General features: G+C 37.0%; 2 protein-coding genes across 3 annotated transcripts in view; one reads left to right on the top strand and one right to left on the bottom strand.

Moving 5' to 3' along the window:
• Positions 1-975: 975 nt before the first annotated feature.
• desi2 (desumoylating isopeptidase 2) lies at positions 976-9,953 on the top strand. 2 transcript variants are annotated; one of them, XM_051126449.1, is made up of 5 exons: positions 977-1,540; positions 5,803-5,875; positions 8,500-8,593; positions 8,706-8,847; positions 8,941-9,953. In XM_051126449.1, the coding sequence occupies exons 1-5, from the start codon at positions 1,502-1,504 to the stop codon at positions 9,184-9,186; spliced, it is 594 nt and encodes a 197-aa protein (XP_050982406.1). In that variant the 5' UTR covers positions 977-1,501; the 3' UTR covers positions 9,187-9,953. The 2 variants fall into 2 exon arrangements, with proteins under 2 accessions (XP_050982407.1, XP_050982406.1); XM_051126450.1 differs by having other exon boundaries at positions 976-1,098; positions 5,803-8,593.
• Positions 9,954-14,831: 4,878 nt separating this feature from the next.
• The window catches only part of dctn1b (dynactin 1b), a 33,772-nt gene continuing 32,314 nt past the window's right edge, over positions 14,832-16,289 (bottom strand). The window contains 1 exon segment of the mRNA XM_051125338.1: positions 14,832-16,286. Within this exon segment, the coding sequence (XP_050981295.1) occupies positions 16,149-16,286 (138 nt within the window). The 3' untranslated portion in view covers positions 14,832-16,148.

Here is a 16,289-nt window from a genome sequence, read left to right as displayed (position 1 = left end):
TTAAACTGCATTATGGAAGTTCAAAATCGGGGCACCATTGCAGCCCATTATATGGAGAAAAATCCTGAAATGTTTTCCTCAAAAAACGTAATTTCTTTACGGCTGAAGAAAGAACAACATGAACATCTTGGATGACAAGGGGGCGAGTACATTGTATGTAAATTGCTGTTCTGAAAGTGGACTTCTCCTTTAAAGGCTGACACTTGATTATACTAAATGCGAGCGTTGAGTCGCGTCAAAAGCAAATAGAAATTACAATCACTGCCACTATCTTGTCTACACACTATACAGATCCGCGTTCACGTTCTGACACAGGACAAATAGAGTAAAGACCATTCACTTTGATGCATTTGGTTTAAACAGCTCATTCGCATCTTTGTACAGATATCAGAAGGATCCCAGTGTAAGGAACAAGTGAATAATTTATTTTTAATGGCACCCTGGATCATGTCAGCGATTTGTTCAGAGCATTTTGTTTTGTAAACGAGGCATGGTATCATGGAGAATTCACACTGTTGGAGTGAAGCAGTAGATCTGACTGCAGCTGCATCACAAACGATAAGTAAATGATTTCGTAATGCTTTGTCTGGAAATGACTGTTTTATTTTGATCTTTTTGTCAAAACACTCACATGCAATAGCGAGGGGGCGGGACATTGATACTGTTTCCTATGCAGTGACGTTAGCCTTAAAGAACACGCCCCTTAAAACAGGTCATTTTAGACAGAGGCTCAGAATGAGGGTTGAAAATAATAGTTCTTCCACATACTTATTTGACTTTGTGTGCAAAAAGCTTCATTAAGATTATAAGTAAACCTCAAGGAACATATTAAAATAATAACCCATTTAAGAAGTTGACATATGCTTGGTTTTAATATTGTATGGGTGTGTAATGCTACTATAATGTAAGGATGAAGTGTTCATGTACAGCAAGTGTTTTGTTCTATAAAAGCATCAGAGTGGCAGTAATGCACCGCTGTGAGGTTGGGCATCATCAGGCACGCGCATTCAGTTCAGCTCACCCGCACTATCGTCAGCCACACAAAACGGGGGAGGCTTCTCATATCTCGGGTGCTAAAACGTCTTCCTTTTATCTGACGTAAGCTTGCTTTCATTTCCGTTCACTGTAAATATCACTTCGTCGTCTGAATGGCTGAGTCTCTACGGATATTCATATTTTTCTCTCGTGTGCCGTTCATTTTTGTCTCCGCTTGTCATGAAGCTAAATGGCAGTTAGCCTAGCAGCGTCGCTACTCCCTGTAGCTGGACTAAAATAAGTGGCCTAAAAATTCAATCAATGAATGCCCCCTTCAGGACCAGCTCTTAGATGTCTCTAAACTGTTATAAACCAGCAAAGGTCAAGAGGACGCAGCAAAGGTGCTTACAAAGAGAAAGGAAATAAGTCCGGGTGCTGAGAAATAGAGTGAAAAGGAAAACGGAGGAGGACGACAGCAGCAGCTGGTCGGCAGCTAAAGTGAAAGAAAAACACCAACATCCCTGTGATGGCAAACGAGCCGGTTATTCTGAACGTGTATGATATGGTAGGTGACTTTAAACAAACACAGATAACTCACTCCCTTGACAGCGGTGTGTACTATTGGCATTAGTTCAACACATCCATTGGCTGTGTTTCCAAACCTTGTTAGCTGCCTACTTAGGCAGCATTTTGGACATGTGTACGTAGTCAGCTTACTAGGTTTTGAGACTCAGCCATGTCAGCATAAATGCATGCGTTTTACAACGCCATTAGTTCATGCAGTGGAAAAGAGATAACGTTTTATAGTCTAAGGAAATGTGTGTCGCATTTGGTAGCTTATCACAGAGGACCCGTTTTGTTTACTTTAACCAACAATGCTTAAGTGTAACCACATTCCTGCAAAAGATCATCAAGTTTGTTAGATTATGTGTATTGAGATGACAGTCTAGCTGAAAGCTTCGACCCATTTAATTCAACTGTCATTTGAATCCACCTGTGTGATCTGAGACAGCTGCTGAAAAGTCAAAACAAAGAACAGCTCAGTCAATATTACAGCGAGATTGTGAGTGATATTTGTTTTATAGAAAGTTCAAAAACAGCTAATTAATATCAAGTAACTTGAGTATCAAATTCTGCTTGTAATTTTCTTTTCTGCCAAACTCAAAAGAATCAAGCTTTGTGTATCAACAAGCAACATACAAACTAAAAGCCGGGCTGGAATATCACATATAAGTGTACCAGAGCGACAGGGTTCGGAGGGATCTGTAATTAATTTTCTCCACTCCAGGTTTTTTATTTCCTGCTCGAGCTCATGAGGAGTCTCAGGAGGCGGTTACGAAACACACAAAAATGGTGTTTACATGACCTGGTGGGCCTAAAAACACAAACATTTGAAAACGGTTTCAAAGGGTGTGTTTACACGACAGTGATGTACTAAAAACGGAAACACTTCTGTCAAAACCTTCCCGCTCACATGAATCCTTGAAAACGACTTAAAAAGCGGTATTATGCATGCCAGGCCAGTAGTTGGCGATGTTAAGAAATATGTAAACAAGTAATACGCTTAACATCACAGTTTTCACAAATTCACGTCTTCGTAGTTTTGTATTTGAGACAATAAATGTTGCACTTTAAATCCCATTTTCAAAACTTGGTGTTTTCAGGCCCCCAAAATGCGGTTGTCGTGAAAATGAACGGCCAAAATGCATGAAAAGTTTTCCACTTTTAGTTGAAAATGGTGTGTAAATGCCCCGAAGTGCAAGTTTTTAAAAACGGCACTATTACCATCTCCATGTAAACTACAAAAAATGCAAATTTGAGAAAACTGATGTCATACACATGCACGTGCTAAGTCTATAAGAATGCATATGTGTGCAGGCACTTTGTGTTTCTTTATAAAGTGACATCGCCACCTACTGGCCTGGTATGCATAATATAGCATTTTAAGTCATTTTCATAGAACCATGTGAAGAGGGATCATTTTGACGTTTTTGTGCGCCAAAAAAAAAAAAAACAATGGATAAGCTTTGCCATTTTGTTCATTGCTGTTGTGTAAATGTACCTTCAGAGACTGTAAGTAGTAGGGATGTCACAATTCTCAATATAATATCAATCAGTACGACATCCACGGTTCAATATGTGCTTGTGAATTGCAGTTTTTTGATTTTGCATTTAAATAATTTCATAGTTTTTTTTTCTCTGAATTTGCTGTGTGCCCGTGATTTGAGATGAGGAAACGCTTTCCCGCTTATATTTGAAAAAGCAACACACGCAGAGCATCTTCCCTTCTAATGACATGCAATGTTAAGCCTTTCTAAACCTGTTGTCCAACAAAAGAGTTATAAAAACAAAAGTTATAAAAAACATTATAAGACATATAATAATCCATGCCTTTTTCTTTGTACAGATGTTTACAGGAGTATTTTGTTGTTAATTTGTTGCAAAAAAAAAACACACTGATGTGGCAAGCTATTAGAACCGAAAACCGTGGTTAAAAACCGAGGTACGTATTGAACCGTGGACTAACTGTATTGTTGCATCCCTAGTAAGTAGTAGAACTAATTCTAGAATCTATTCCAGAATTAAAAATTCCATTCAGTATCTGCATTTCCGTTACCTTTCAAATTGCGCAAAGTGAAATTGCAAATTGTAAAAACGCCCAATGGAAAATGGAAATGTCAATTTAGAAAAAACTCCCATATATTGCAAAAATTTTTCTTAGGCTTTATTATTTTTATTTTCTGTAAAGATAGACGCTTACGTCTCCTACGATAAAAATGAATGGCTAGTGCAGTGGCTGCGATATACATAAAACTACCAATATCCATCGCCACGACTTATTGCGCGAGAAAAAAACGTTTTAGTCACAAAACATTGGTTAATGGAAATGCTGTCATTCCTCAACAATCTTGTATAGACATTTTTAAATTAAATGAAAGCACTACCAATGAATCAGTTTCCCTTAACTCTCAAAGTGCTTGAATATTTGTATGCATAATATGCATATTTTGCAATACATGAAAGACGGCAGTACACCGTCATATGGTGCAGTTGCGCCTCGTGTGTCCTGAGTTCGAATCTCGCCTTGTGGACCTTTCCCGATCCCACCCCCCTCTCTCTCTTCCATTCACTTCCTGTCTCATCTCCACTGTCCTGTCAAAGAAAAATGGAAAAAGCCCCCAAATAACGCATGATTTTAAATAAATTCATTCTTATGTTTTTCCATCATTTTTAATTTGATTATATAATTTACAATTCTTAATCTGGGTATATATTATATCATATAATATTATTTACATAGTGTAAACCACTGTATGTACAAAGTTGCTTTGTGGAAGGTCTATTCATTTACATTAATGCACATGCATCTTTACCCCACATGCACAAATGCATTGTGGGCTGAAAAAAAGACTATAAAAATTGACTGGAAAAATTGACTGTACCTTCTAAGTGTCATTGATCACTGAGTAATGTGAATAGTCTCCATTTAAAGATTTAGTCCATCTCATGTGTCTCATTGACCCTTTAAAAGAAGGTCATGGAAATGTATACTTTCCTTAGGCCTCTTCAATCATAGTACTACTGTACGTCGGGCTATTTTAAGTGTATGTTCTCACATAAAGATTAAGGCTAGAAATTTGAGCTGTTCGAGGTTTTAAAAGATGTCAAGTAATCTTAATTTGGATGTGAATCACATTACACGCTGTATGCCCTGAGTTAAGCCTATAAACCATGTAGGAGATTTGCAGCTTATTAAGCTGGAAATGGGAAATTTGTCAGTACTAATCTTTCTATTTTTGACAAATAAGTGGCTTGTGATTTTTAAAGTAGTTTTGAGGCTAATTCAGTATTAATCATACACATCCGTGAATTTGATGGTGTTATGAACCTGTGACCATAAGGTGTTTTACTGAAATGAAAAGCCCCGTAGGAACTGTTCAGTGCGAGATCTCCCACAATGTTCATGTCATAGCTTGTAGATTTTAGTTTCTGATCGCAGCTCTATTGGCATGAGAGTACTCTTGCTGAAAATCACACTTAGAAGCCAGTTGCTGATCACAGAGAGACTAATCCCCAGTTCTGTGATAAAGGATATGTATAATGAGCTTTGAAGTAATTGAGGCCAGAAGGATAAGTATCTTATTTGACAACGCTGAACGATGAGGAGTTGGAGAACCATCTAGCTGGGCAATTTTTCTCATCCCTTTACACTTAACCTTTTGCATTTTTAAATTATGTTTTAACAAAACACTTCACACTGTGCCAAAAAACAAATGTGCCAATGAATATATTACAAATGTAGTTAAATTATTTCACACTTAATACCATAAGATATTAGACATTGAGAAACCAGCTGGTCCAGTGACATCTTATTTTCTGGTGACACATAATCAATTGGGGGCAGCTGTCTGATACTTCCTCAAACAACAGACCTGTTAATGAAATAGGTTGGGTGTGAACACAAAGGTTCGACAAGTGCTGTGTCACATTGCCTGTCTCTACATATCCATACGCTGCTCTACAATGCATGTTTGCTAATTTTGAATGTGGCAGTCATCTTGGGTGCTTTCCATGTTTAGTTTAATTGTTTTAACAAATGGTTTTATTGAGTCATTAAGGATTAGTAACATAATCTTAAAGATTTTTTGCAAAACAAAACCTAAAATACAATGAGAATCTCTTGAATTTATTAACACCTATTATTAACGTCCTTTGCAGATTTAACCACTGGCATTGAACACTAAATCAAAACAGCAACCCAGCTATCCTTGGAACCCTTTTACCATTTGACTGTATGTGACTCAGACTTGTTTTGTTTCCTCATAGTACTGGATCAATGAGTTCACTACCTCTCTGGGAATTGGAGTCTTTCACTCAGGAATTGAGATCTATGGCAGAGGTAAGTCTTGCATTATGACTCAGACACAAATGAGTCAAGCTACTCAGAAATCCAGTGTTTAACTTGTATGACTGCAACAAAGAAAGAAGGGGGTGTCCTAAACATGACTAAACCTCACATCATAGATGATCTGTTTATGCAACAGGAAGAGACCTTGACATTTTATGCCACTTCTGCCTCTAGAAGCTTCCAGTTTAATCAGATGAAGATGAGATGTTTTGTTTGGAAGTTTTAAAGTTTGCATTGGCATTCTTGAATGTTGTCTGTGTGAGAAAAGATACTGATAATCAAAGTTAGCTTTTCTCCTTTACCCCAAACACACAAACCAATAAATACCTCACTTATAGTGTACTAACAGCATCTTAACTTGAATGTGTAGGTTATAAATACATGTTCATTTACTCTATCAACACCCATTGTTGAAGTGTGAAACAGTAACTAAAACTAGTACAAACAATCTGATTAATTGAAATAAATATTAAATGGAAAAACAACTAGAAAATAAAATATTTATACTGAAGGTACTATAAATTCTAAAATACAACTGAAATAAACAAAATTACTAAAACATAAAGGGGTCATAAGATGTGATTTCACGTTTTCCTTTGTCTTTGAAGTGCTACAAGCTGTTCATGCTTATATAAGATTCGTATAGTGCAAAGACTGAAATCTAAAATCCAAAGAGATATTCTTTATAAAAGAGACTTGGGCGCACTTTCTAAAACGCCTTGTTCAAACACGCCCCCACAAATCTACATCAAATCTGTGTGGGAAGATCTGCACAATGCCCGAATGTATACACAAAGAAAGAAGGCCTAACTTTTAGTTGCGCTGTAGTATTGTTGTTGCCGCCGCCGCCATGTCTCGGAGACGCTGTGTGTTTTGTTGCGAAAGCGAAACTACTTAGTTTGGCCTTCCAAATGAGTACACAACTAGAAATCAGTGGTTAAGGTATATTTACGACAGTACAATGCAAATATTCAAGTGTGTGCAACGCATTTTATGGAGGATTGTTTCCTGAACCTGGGAGAGTAGCCTACAAAGCCTGCTGTGCACAAAGGCTATTTCTATAAAGTGAGGCAATTCTAACTTTGCAATGACAGTCTGGCACCTCTGACTCACAGCCTGCAAGTACGTTTTCATATTTAAAGAATTTGCTACTGACTATTCAAACGTGAGTTTTGAACAGTGTAGGGTAGTCCTTGTTGTTCGTCGTTTCTATGATCACAAATGCAGACATGGTTTTATGTATACGTGGTGCAACACAACACGTAAAAACACGTATAAGAACAGTATAAGTCATCATACTCAGCAATCATGTCCCCACTGGATGCAACAGATGACTCATTTATATGGGTTTAATTGTTTTTGTGTCGTCGTGCCGGGAAACGGCATCACAGCGTGGTAAGGGGCGTAACATTTCTGTCACATGCTTGAGGTATTTGGCCAATCACAACGCACTGGATAGCTGGCTAATCAGAGAACACCACACTTTTCAGAGCGATGAGCTTTGTAAAAATCAATGCGTTTCAGAAAGCGTTTGCACATTGCATTACAAGAAAAATATAATATAATGTTCTTTTTATCAACATCAAATGACCTCTTTAAAATTAAATGAGAACTGAAAAGGTGTATATGACTTCTTTCAGATGAATATAATCAGACTTATATTGATAAAATGTCCTGGCTTTTCCAGGCTTTATAATGGCAGTGAATGGGTGTTGAGATTTTGAAGTCCAATAAAGTGTCCGGGGGGTTAATAAAGGCCTTAATAAAGTGAAGCGATGTGTTTGTGTAAAACAAATATCCATATTTAAAACTTTAGAAAGTGTGCAACAGTTAGAGGAAGCTGTTGATTACATTTTATTATTTTTAAATGTGGATATTTTTCTTACTCAAATGCAACGATTCACCTCAGAAGGCCTTTATTAAACCCTTGGAGCTGTGTGGAGCACTTTTTATGATGAATGAATGCACTTTATTGGACTTCAAAATCTCAACTGCCATTATAAAGCTTGTAAGAACAGGATATTTTCTAATTTAACTCTTGATTGTATTCACCTGAAAGAAGAAAGTCATACAAATAGGATGGCTTGAGGGTGAGGAAATCATGGGGTAATTTTCATTTTTGGGTAAACTATCCCTTTAACACTCAGGCTAAGGGTGAGCGACAAAGTAAAAATGGTGTATATCGCAATTGTTTTTTCTGCCAAGATCACAATCAGTCTAATCACAATTCTTTGGAAGTAAACTGTTTTTTTTTTTTAGGTACAGTAGGTCCTGTAAGAAGCAGTCAAGTAAGAAATTGAATAATCAAATGTAAAAATAAAGCATTCCTTAGTATTCACTCTATGAAATAAATATACATTAATTCTTATTAAAGCTAAAAAAGTGCAAAAGAGAACTTAGTCCAGTACTCATATGCTGTGACAGACAGTTTCTGTTTGCACTCTGAAATGTCAGAATATTATGTGTGAAGTCATTTAAAAGTTTACACTGGCAAGACTTTAAAATTCATGCAAATGATCAAATGTGCACTGTAGCACAATACTGGCAGTCTCTCTGTAAAGACAGATTGTGGAGATATTTTAATAACCTAACTCGTAAGTTTTCTTTTACTGCAGAGTTTGCCTATGGAGGACATCCTTATCCTTTTTCAGGTATTTTTGAGATAACACCTGGTGACGCCACAGAACTCGGAGAGACGTTCAAATTCAAGTGAGTCACAGTATTTATCTCCATACTGATCAAACTGAAAGAATATGCCTGCAAAAATCTCTTCCTCTCTCAGTGTTTCTCACACCCTCTTTACTTTCTATTGGTTTTTTAGAGAGGCCATTGTTTTAGGGAGCACAGACTTCACAGAAGAGGATGTGGAGAGAATTGTGGAGGAAATGGGGAAGGAATATAAGGGGAACGCCTACCACCTTATGCACAAGAATTGCAATCACTTTTCCTCAGCACTATCAGAGGTACTCTGAAGGAAGTATATATATATAATAATCTTTTGTGTCTACATTGCCATAAAGAGTCTAAACTCTCACGATATCTCATGTCTACGCCAGATCCTCTGTGGTCGAGAGATTCCACGCTGGGTGAACCGACTGGCCTACTTCAGCTCTTGTGTGCCCTTCCTTCAGAGCTGCCTGCCAAAGGAGTGGTTGACGCCGGCCGCTCTGCAGTCCAGTGTTAGTCAGGAGCTCCAGGGAGAGCTGGAGGAGGCCGAGGATGCTGCGGCCTCTGCCACAACGCCTTCCTGCGCCGCGGTGGCGCCCGCTCCCAGACCAACCCGACACCAACCACGCCGATGAACCCTGCTGCCTTGAGTGACAGGCCACCCCTGGTTTGAGCTGGACCACAGCTTCTGCTGCCAATAGACCCCTCACCCCCCTCTCCTGAGAGACTAGCAATTCACCAGCGGACTAGATGAAACCCACCTTCTGTGTTAACTGATTTATTTCCGTATGCTCAAGTGACCATTATGGGCCTGGAAACTATCAATCTTGTTTACTATAAAACCTTCTATGGGTTCATCAGTGTTTTGAATGAATTATGTTTTGGCCTTTTATGTTTTGTTTTAAAAACTCAGGACTTGAATACAATGGCTTTGTTTATTCACTGTTTTTTGTTTTATATTTTTTAAATGCTTTTCTTACGCTGGAGTTGCTCACTAGCCTTCTCTCCCCCTTATTCCTACAGAAAGCGCCTATTCAGTGAATACGAGACTTTTCTTTTTTAATTTTACGGAGAACATTCGTTTACAGATTTCTTGCGTTCCAATCCGTGTATGATTGTGTTGTTGTGTGCGGGTTACAAAAGCCAAAATCTCCACACTTTTGTAATGACACGCATCCCACACTTTGGTGACTGTGCCTGAAGATTTTTACCATTACGTGCTCAGAGAGCTCTGCACTCTTTCTCTACAGATCTCTACCTGTTCGGTCTGCTTTAAGTGGCAGGCTTCTTATCCTATGAGACCTTCCTCAGATGTTTTACACCTTTTTAGTTTTTAGAGTCTTATATGTACTTGAGACAACATTTGTATTCCATTTTATGATTATTAAAGAAAATATACAAGTCTCTGTTCTCAAAGTTCTGAGTTAATTCTGACAATCTGACAATTCTGAAACATATAAGTGTTTAAAGGCATTATAGAGGGTTTGCAGTTATGCCAAGGTTTGGTGAGTTACCTGGATGCGCAGCCATATTGGAGATACTCTGATGTAAACAACAGCATGGATTGCATGGTTAATGTACTACTGAATATGTTCTGCTAATTAATGCTGTCTAAACCATGGAAAAAACATGTGGAAGCTGCTAAATCATATAGAGAAGATTTTAGTCAGCAGAGAAGGGCCCAGTATTTTGACAAACTAAAGTTAATGGGTGGTAAAGATACGTACGAGCAGTACTAATTAAAATATTATCCTAATATTTCACCTACCTGACTGAAAATGATAAGAACAAACTCAAAGGTGTCAAGATTTTTGCCCTGGAAATTCTGGTTCAGCTTGGCCAAACCATAAATGCCTGTCTTGTTCCTCAGACAGTTTTTTGCACTCTTCTCCTTGATTTCTTATAACTTTTGGCAGTCTATAATACTCCAAATGTTTTTCCCAGTCCGACTGATTAGTACAGCTAAAAACATCACATTAATTGATCATTCTCAGCAGCAATAATAAGCTACTTTTGCAAGTTTCGTTTGGTTCAGTGCTGCCAATATGGCCATTTGATGCATGTCGTGAAAACACACTACAAATTTGTCATTATTTGCTCACTTCAATTGCTAAAGCTTGACCATTGTCTTTGTGGCATTGAATAATGGTAGAGAGTCATTCAGAAATGAAAATGCTGTTATCATTTACTCAATCTCATGTCCTCTGAAGTCCAGATGATTTCCATTTTTTCCACAATGAAAGTGAATGGTGACCACGGCTGTCAAGAAAGATTTTTACTTAATACTAATTAAAGTATTATTAAAACATTATTTATAAGGACAATAAGGATAGATTTACCTGAATTTATTTACCAGAAAAATTTAAATACACAACACTGAATTTCTGGGGGAAAAATAGAAGAAATAAAAAATAAAAGTATAATAAATTATTAATTTATATAAATATTATTTTATTATTAAAATTTAATGAAACCATTAAAATGGAATCCAGAAAATTAATGGAAAACAGAATTTGGTAAAAATAAAAATAAAACATTTCATAGAACCTTAAAAATGTAATTTTTGTTAAACTTTTAATAAATTTGTCTGTTTGTGTAAGTTTCATGATTTCAATTCGTTTTGGTTAATTTGATTTTTAATTAATTTAACCATTAAAACAGTCTAGAAAAATTAAAATGGGGAAAAAAATAATTTGGAGAAAAAAATAGGATTTTGGGGGAAAAACTGATGGATTTCATAGGGCCACAAGTTCTATAAAACACAACAGAAGATTGTTCTGGAGAACATTAGTAACCTAAATCAAACCAAAGCTGTTGATTTCAGTTGTATGGATAACTGAAGTTAACAGAACGGAGTAAATAACGACAAAAGTTTAAAGACATTTTTGAATCAGCTATTACAAAGCTGTAAAATGCGAACAAACAAAATTAACTATTGTCAGTTCAATTTTAATTTTCTCAGAGCCGAGTTAAGTTCCCAGACACTGTGGAAACAGTGTCTGTTTCCACAGTGTCTGTATTCACAGAGTCTGTTTCCTCCTGTGTGTTTGTCTTTGCACAGCAGGGAAAGGCCTTCAAAATGTCACTGATTCCATTCGTAAGGAGGATTGAGAGGAATGGGTCCACCAGCGGGCCAAGATAGAGAAGAAGATCAGATACAAGTCCCAAGTACTTTACATAGGAGCTTAAAGACAATGCTGTGAACAGAGTATTTAGAATAAAGGGAAGGTAAAGCATACTGTAATTACTCAAAATGATCGCCTGCATACCCAGAATCTTGTTTCTGTTAGTCACAGCTGGCCGTCGTGTACACCATAAGGCTCTAAAAGAATCCAATAAGAAAAACACCAGGAATGGTAGTGGGAGAAGAAGAGCTATGGAGAATAAGACAATATATCCTTGGTAAGCCAGAAAGAGTATCGCAAATGGAGCTGCCCACACGGCCAATGAAATCATGCTTGACTGCTTGAGTTTCGTGCAGAAGGCATTATATTGTGGACAGGTTACCAACAGATATCGCTCCTGAGCAATACACACCATGAACACGATGTTGGATATGATCCCGAAGTAGAATATCAGAGAGGATATGTCTGTACTCTGCATACTGGTTTTCTGAGCGTCCTGCCCTAATGCCTTCGGCTTGCCAAGGATGTTAAAGATGTCAGATGCTAGCAGGCTGATGAGGTAGATGGGCGCAGCCTTGCCAGTTTTTGCCTGCATGCCCATGAGGTAGATAGAAAAACCGATGCCAGGGAGCCCAACAGCAAATGTGATCCATCTGATGATCTCTTGGATGCGGTCTACACTGATGGTGCCATTGTTCGGAAGAGCTGTGTTATTACCGTCAAATATTGTGGTGTTATCCATATGTTGCAGAATCATACTGCTGGTTTCTAGTTCTAGTTACCCAAAATGTGATTAATATATCCAAGCTGATGCGTTTGGTAATATTCCATTTCAAGAAGAATATATTCATCAGTTCCAGTAAGTGATGCCTAAAGCTGTGGCGCTTTACTGTGGTAAACAGATGGGTTTATTTTAGCTATCACCATTTTTATGGCTCATCTGCAAACTGTTCCTTTCATTACTGGTTAGTCAATGCAAATATTTTCTATGTATTCACATTAGTTTTATCTATGCAAGCTCTTTCTGGCCCACTAGGGATTGTAAAGGAATTATATGGCTAGTATGTAGTAGAAAACCCATGAAAGTTTACATTATTTTAAAAATCCACATTGTTTTATACATATTTTGGACTATGGGGGGGTGCCATTATGACGTGAACTTGTTGCACTCGGCAAGCTACTAGTGCTATCTGGTGCTATTTTTACCGCAATACTGATACAATGACCACAGCTACTGAAGGAGCTTACAGGTGGCAATGGATATAAGCATATGCTTAGGGGAGAAGTCCACTTCCAGAACAACAATTCACAAATAATTTACCCCCTTGTCATCCAAGATGTTCATGTCTTTCTGTCTTCATTCGTAAAGAAATTATGTTTTTTGAGGAAAACATTTCAGGATTTTTCTTCATATAATGGACTTCATTGGTGCCCTGATTTTAAACTTCCAACATGTAGTTTAAATGCAGCTTCAAAAGGCTCTAAACGATCCAAGCCCAGGAAGAATCTATATCTAGCGAAACAATCTGCCATTTTTTTCGGAAAATAAAAATTTGTATACTTTTTAAGAGAAAAGCTTGTGTAGCACAGGCTCTGGGATGCGCGTTCACGTACTATTGAATTAGGTCAAAAGGTCATGCAGAACGTAGGCAGAATCACAGACCCAGTGTTTACAAAGACTAAGAAAGTGTAAGCAAGTCAAACTCTGTTTACGAACAAAAAGGTACAACGATGTCGGACGATTCTGAAGTTGTAGGAGAAAATAACTTGGGAGTTTTTCGACATACTCTACCTTTTTGAACTGGAGTAAACAGACAATGAACTTGTTTCGAAGACGTGATTCGTAGTAGTGATGGGAAGTTCGGATCATTTTACAGAATGGACCTTTGAGTCTCGTTCAGCAAAATAAACAAATCTTTTTCCAAGTCATTTAGTTCATTTTAGCAAAATCAGCATCACGTGACAGCCCCATAAGATGAACGCACAACTCGAAAAACCCGAAGACTCAAAACAGGTGAACTAATTCCAGTACAGAACCTAATAGGATGTTGCGCATGCGTGAGGTGACTCGTTCTTCCTGAGTCACATTTAGGGATGGGCGATACCTCGTATTTTATTTTCGATCCGATACCGATATTTTCAAGCCAAGTATCGTCGATACCAATACCGATACTGATACCTCTAAACTAAATTGAGCTTTTAAATTATTAAAAGAATAAAATCAGTAATTATACTTACTTAACATTATATTTGAAAGTCACATTTCATAAGTGTATTTTTTTTTTTTTTTTTTTTTGATAACACTGTCAGAAAATTAAAATTTTGTATTTTAGCTCTTTACTGGGCAGTTACCTCAAAGGTGCACCTTTCTTTACCCCTAAAAGCCAGGGAGCATACTAGTACCATACAAGTACACACGCATTAAGGGTAGATAAGGTACAGAGGTGTACCTTGGAGGGTACCTGATGAAAAACAACCATGGTGTTACATAAGTACTAAAATGTATAATAATAATAATAATAATTAGTAGTAGTATTATTAGTAGTAGTATTATTAATTATTATTACCATGATTTTTGCTACAAATATTATGGTTGAAATAATGTTCCTGTAGCGTTATGGTAATGGTAAAAGGAAGCAAGCCAAAAGAGAGAGTGTTAACCATGGTAAATTTGTTGTTACTGCAGTTTTACTACAAATACTGTGGTTACTGTTGCAAGCTGTGTTCTTTTTGTGTGTGTGTGTGTAAAAAGCTGCCAGGCTGTTGTACCCCTAAAGGCCTAAGTTTAGCACAAATTGTTTCTTACAGACAGCAATTTCAGGATATAACAAAGAATTTGAACTTTAACAACCAGTTTAAATAAATTTACTTACACAAACTAGCCTAATTAAAATAAATATTTCACATACACTATACGGCTAGTCTAGTAGTTCACCAAGTGCAGCCATTCACGTCATCATAATAACGTCACACCACAGTCTAAAATATGTATAAAGCAATGTGGATTTTTTACGTAACGTAATTCTTTCAGAGGTTTTCTACGACATATTTCAGTAATATACATAATTTATGTTGCATTAAGCCATACAAGTCTTAATACCCATAGGTTCCCTTTTTAAAGTTACACACACAAAAAATCGAAATGAATTCAAACGTGAAATTTCTGGCATAATTTATTTAACTGACTCACATTGTACATAAGATGCCAACACATTCAACAATACTGTAAGCAACAGTATACATTTTATACAGTTAACAGGTTAATAACTTAGACAATAGTAACAAAGCAAACAACTGCTAAAGTAAGACCACTTGAATACTGGCAATCTCTTGAAGCAAATATACAACAGTTAATAAATATTGTTATATGATGTCTATTTCATTTTTGCCTACAGCAGCATTCACCTGATGTTATCCCGCCCTTGCTTGGCACTAAATCTGATAGTTTATTCATATTTGTAGTGTATTTTCTTGACAAAAGCACATTGGCATGGCACATTCAAGCATCACATTCAAGCACACAGAGCAGTTACATCTTTGACTATTATTGTATATGTGAAAAGTGGATGTGAGAATATTATCTTATCTTTTGAGTATATGAAGAGTGCTGCACCAAGACTGATAAGATGGCATCTGATCTGTTTTAAAGAGAAACATAGCGGTCCTAAGTTGAATCATTTAATGTGTGCTTGTTCACAGTTACAGTACATGAATAGAGCCCCAAAGTTGGGTTTTTGTTTACCTTTGGCCTCCTGATTTTGAATGTTCTGAAAACACTGCATGTATAAACTGACAAATCATAGTTTGGTATTGACCTTTATCTGTGAAATACTTTATAATTAAGGTGAATTAATTATCTACCAAAGCTAGGGTGCTTCAGGTAGTTGCCAGAGCCATGCTGTAAGAGTTTTAATTGTTCTTTTTAGTAGTATGTTCTTGTTTTTAGTATGTTGCAATGCAGTTGCATTTGCTGGGTGGTTGGTTGAGTCAAATCATATGACTTGGGTCTCTATTTCCATTTTATTGGCATTTTTTCTGTTTTATCAGCTATCAGTTAAAAATTTTAAGACTCATCACTTAAGAAGTGCCTAATTAAACATATACACAATTTGAAATGTAATCCTTTTAGGTAAATACTTGTAATCATGGATCAATGGGAATCCAAACCAGCAAGAGAAAGAAAGGGATTAAATGGATACAGATATAAAGCAGCAAGGATCATGCTGAATCATCCTTTTCATGCCATGTTAATGAAGTCTAATTGTAAAAACGTCCTCAGCATGTCTCATGTTTCAAATCTGTAGCCTTTATGTATCATTTTACAGATTTTGGTGTGGCAGATATAATCAAAACTTTCCAGATGCTTGACTTGTATGGTCTTGACCTAATGAAGATACATTCTCCATTTTATCTGTTGTTTCCATTTATGTTTTGAAGATTGTAGTGAGTAAGTTTGGTTTTTTAGGGGTAATTTAAGTCTGGAGAAGGCGATGAACTCTTTGTAACTGTGTGTTTGAAAGCACCAGACGGTGCACCTGCTCTTGTCCTCGAGCGCAAGGCATCATCACACGACCAACTAGTACAGCATCTCCTTTCTTCTCCTCCTTTGCCTG

This window comes from Labeo rohita, chromosome 13 (assembly GCF_022985175.1).
Source record: "Labeo rohita strain BAU-BD-2019 chromosome 13, IGBB_LRoh.1.0, whole genome shotgun sequence".
Taxonomy (NCBI): Eukaryota; Metazoa; Chordata; class Actinopteri; order Cypriniformes; family Cyprinidae; genus Labeo; species Labeo rohita.
This window is presented reverse-complemented; position numbering and strand designations above follow the sequence as displayed.

Coding starts and splice junctions, on each gene's coding strand:
- desi2 (XM_051126449.1), top strand. CDS start 1,502: ATGGCAAACGAGCCGGTTATTCTGAACGTGTATGATATG. Junction 5,876..8,499: donor AATTGAGATCTATGGCAGAG/GTAAGTCTTGCA, acceptor CTTTTACTGCAG/AGTTTGCCTATGGAGGACAT. Junction 8,848..8,940: donor TTTCCTCAGCACTATCAGAG/GTACTCTGAAGG, acceptor TGTCTACGCCAG/ATCCTCTGTGGTCGAGAGAT.